This window comes from Nothoprocta perdicaria, unplaced genomic scaffold (genome assembly GCF_003342845.1).
Source record: "Nothoprocta perdicaria isolate Ctin4 unplaced genomic scaffold, notPer1 scaffold_256, whole genome shotgun sequence".
In the NCBI taxonomy this organism is placed as follows: Eukaryota; Metazoa; Chordata; class Aves; order Tinamiformes; family Tinamidae; genus Nothoprocta; species Nothoprocta perdicaria.
This window is the reverse complement of record NW_020455484.1, coordinates 974478-976122: the sequence shown is the minus strand read 5'-3', so window position 1 is coordinate 976122 and position 1645 is coordinate 974478. Positions and strand designations below refer to the sequence as shown.

The following is a 1645-nucleotide window of genomic DNA, read 5'->3' as shown; positions in this document are numbered from 1 at the left end:
CCCCCCCTCCCTCGCTGGCAGGGAAAGTCTGTGAGACTCGACCCCCCAACAACAGCGGCGGGCGGCGGGGAGCAGTGTATACGTGGAGGGCGGGGAGCACCGGCCGCTCGCCGGTGTAGTGCAGTCCTTTTCCTGGCGCCTCGGTCTCTCAGCCTCTTCCCCACCCTCCGACCGCCTCCAGGCTGAAGCTCTTTCTCTCACCAGGCACTCAGCCTCGCTCTGTCTCCCTCTCCACGCGCCCCTATCGCGAGCTCCCGAGTGTTTCCCCCACCGTAATACGCGTTTACGGCTCCGAGGAGCAGCGAGACTGCTGGAGGCGATTGTTCGCAGCCGGCCTGTCCCGAAGCGCCAAGGCTCCTCGGGCCCGGCTTTAGCGCCGTGCGCTGCTCGGAGAAACGCGCGCGGCTGACTCGGGGTCGCGCTCCGAGCCGCTCGCCTCCGAGCTCCACAGCGACCAATCAGCGCCGCCTCCCCGCTCTGCGCCCGCTCAGCCTCCCGCCCTCCAGCTGCGCTCAGTCCTCACTCAGGTCGGACCGCGCCGCCCCGCGCGGGCTTCCCGGGCACCCAGGACCCCGCGAGCGCCTTCCCCCAACCTCCCCACCGCTTCCCGCGGTGGATTCGCGCCGACGTTTCCGTCGCAGGGAGCTGGGATCGAAATGGCGGGCAGAAGGCTCACGGAAGAGCCATGGGGTAGCCCGCGCTCGGGACTGGGGTGTACTGTGTTGTGCTGGTTGTGCAAGTGCAGACGTTTACCGAGAACCCTCCGAGAACCGGAACTGTTCGCGACGGGCTCTCCTCACACGCACTGCTGTTTCCCGGAGGGGAAAAAAAAAAAAAAAAAAAAAAAAAACTAGCAAGAGCTCTGCAGTGCACTTCTCGGGTATTTACGAAAAACGTGCATTGTCCTGGGTTTTCACCTGAGCGCACGGGCTTCTCTGGGACCATTTCCTCCTTCCTTCGTAACGAAACGTTCGGATGTTCCCTTCCCTTCAGGAAGGAAGCTGCAGTGCAGGTTAAGGAACAGGCAGCAGTGAATCCGGGTAGAAGCTCTGTAAGTATCGAGGACAAAGTTTCTCCTCTTCCTCCGCACTGCCCCCTCCCCCTACTGCCGCCAACCTCTCAGTTAAATGTAGGGAGACTTTTCCTGCCATTTCTGTAACACGTATCTTACCGCGGAGCGCAAGCCGCAATATCCCAGTACTTAACGAGACAAACAACCTCCGCCTCCTTTGTTTTGCAAACGCTTAAGAGACTGTGGTCGGCGTGACCAGCTCTTTAACTGAGAAAGTGGGTGGCTCTTAAAAGAGCCTTTGGGTTAAAAGAGACGCTGCGGGACGCTCTACTTGGAGCTCGTGTACTTGGTGACCGCCTTGGTGCCCTCCGACACGGCGTGCTTGGCCAGCTCGCCGGGCAGCAGCAGCCGCACGGCCGTCTGGATCTCCCGYGACGTGATGGTGGAGCGCTTGTTRTAGTGCGCCAGGCGCGACGCCTCGCCGGCGATGCGCTCGAAGATGTCGTTCACGAACGAGTTCATGATGCCCATGGCCTTGGACGAGATGCCCGTGTCGGGGTGCACCTGCTTCAGCACCTTGTACACGTAGATCGAGTAGCTCTCCTTGCGGCTCTTGCGTCTTTTCTTGTCGCC

General features: G+C 61.4%; 1 protein-coding gene across 1 annotated transcript; it reads right to left on the bottom strand.

Annotated features, from left to right (window-relative positions):
- Positions 1-1291: 1291 nt before the first annotated feature.
- On the bottom strand, positions 1292-1645 carry LOC112948182 (histone H2B 5-like; the record flags this gene model as incomplete). Its single annotated transcript, XM_026040407.1, has 1 exon — positions 1292-1645. A coding segment is annotated over one exon (306 nt), but the record flags the coding sequence as incomplete, so codon positions are not given.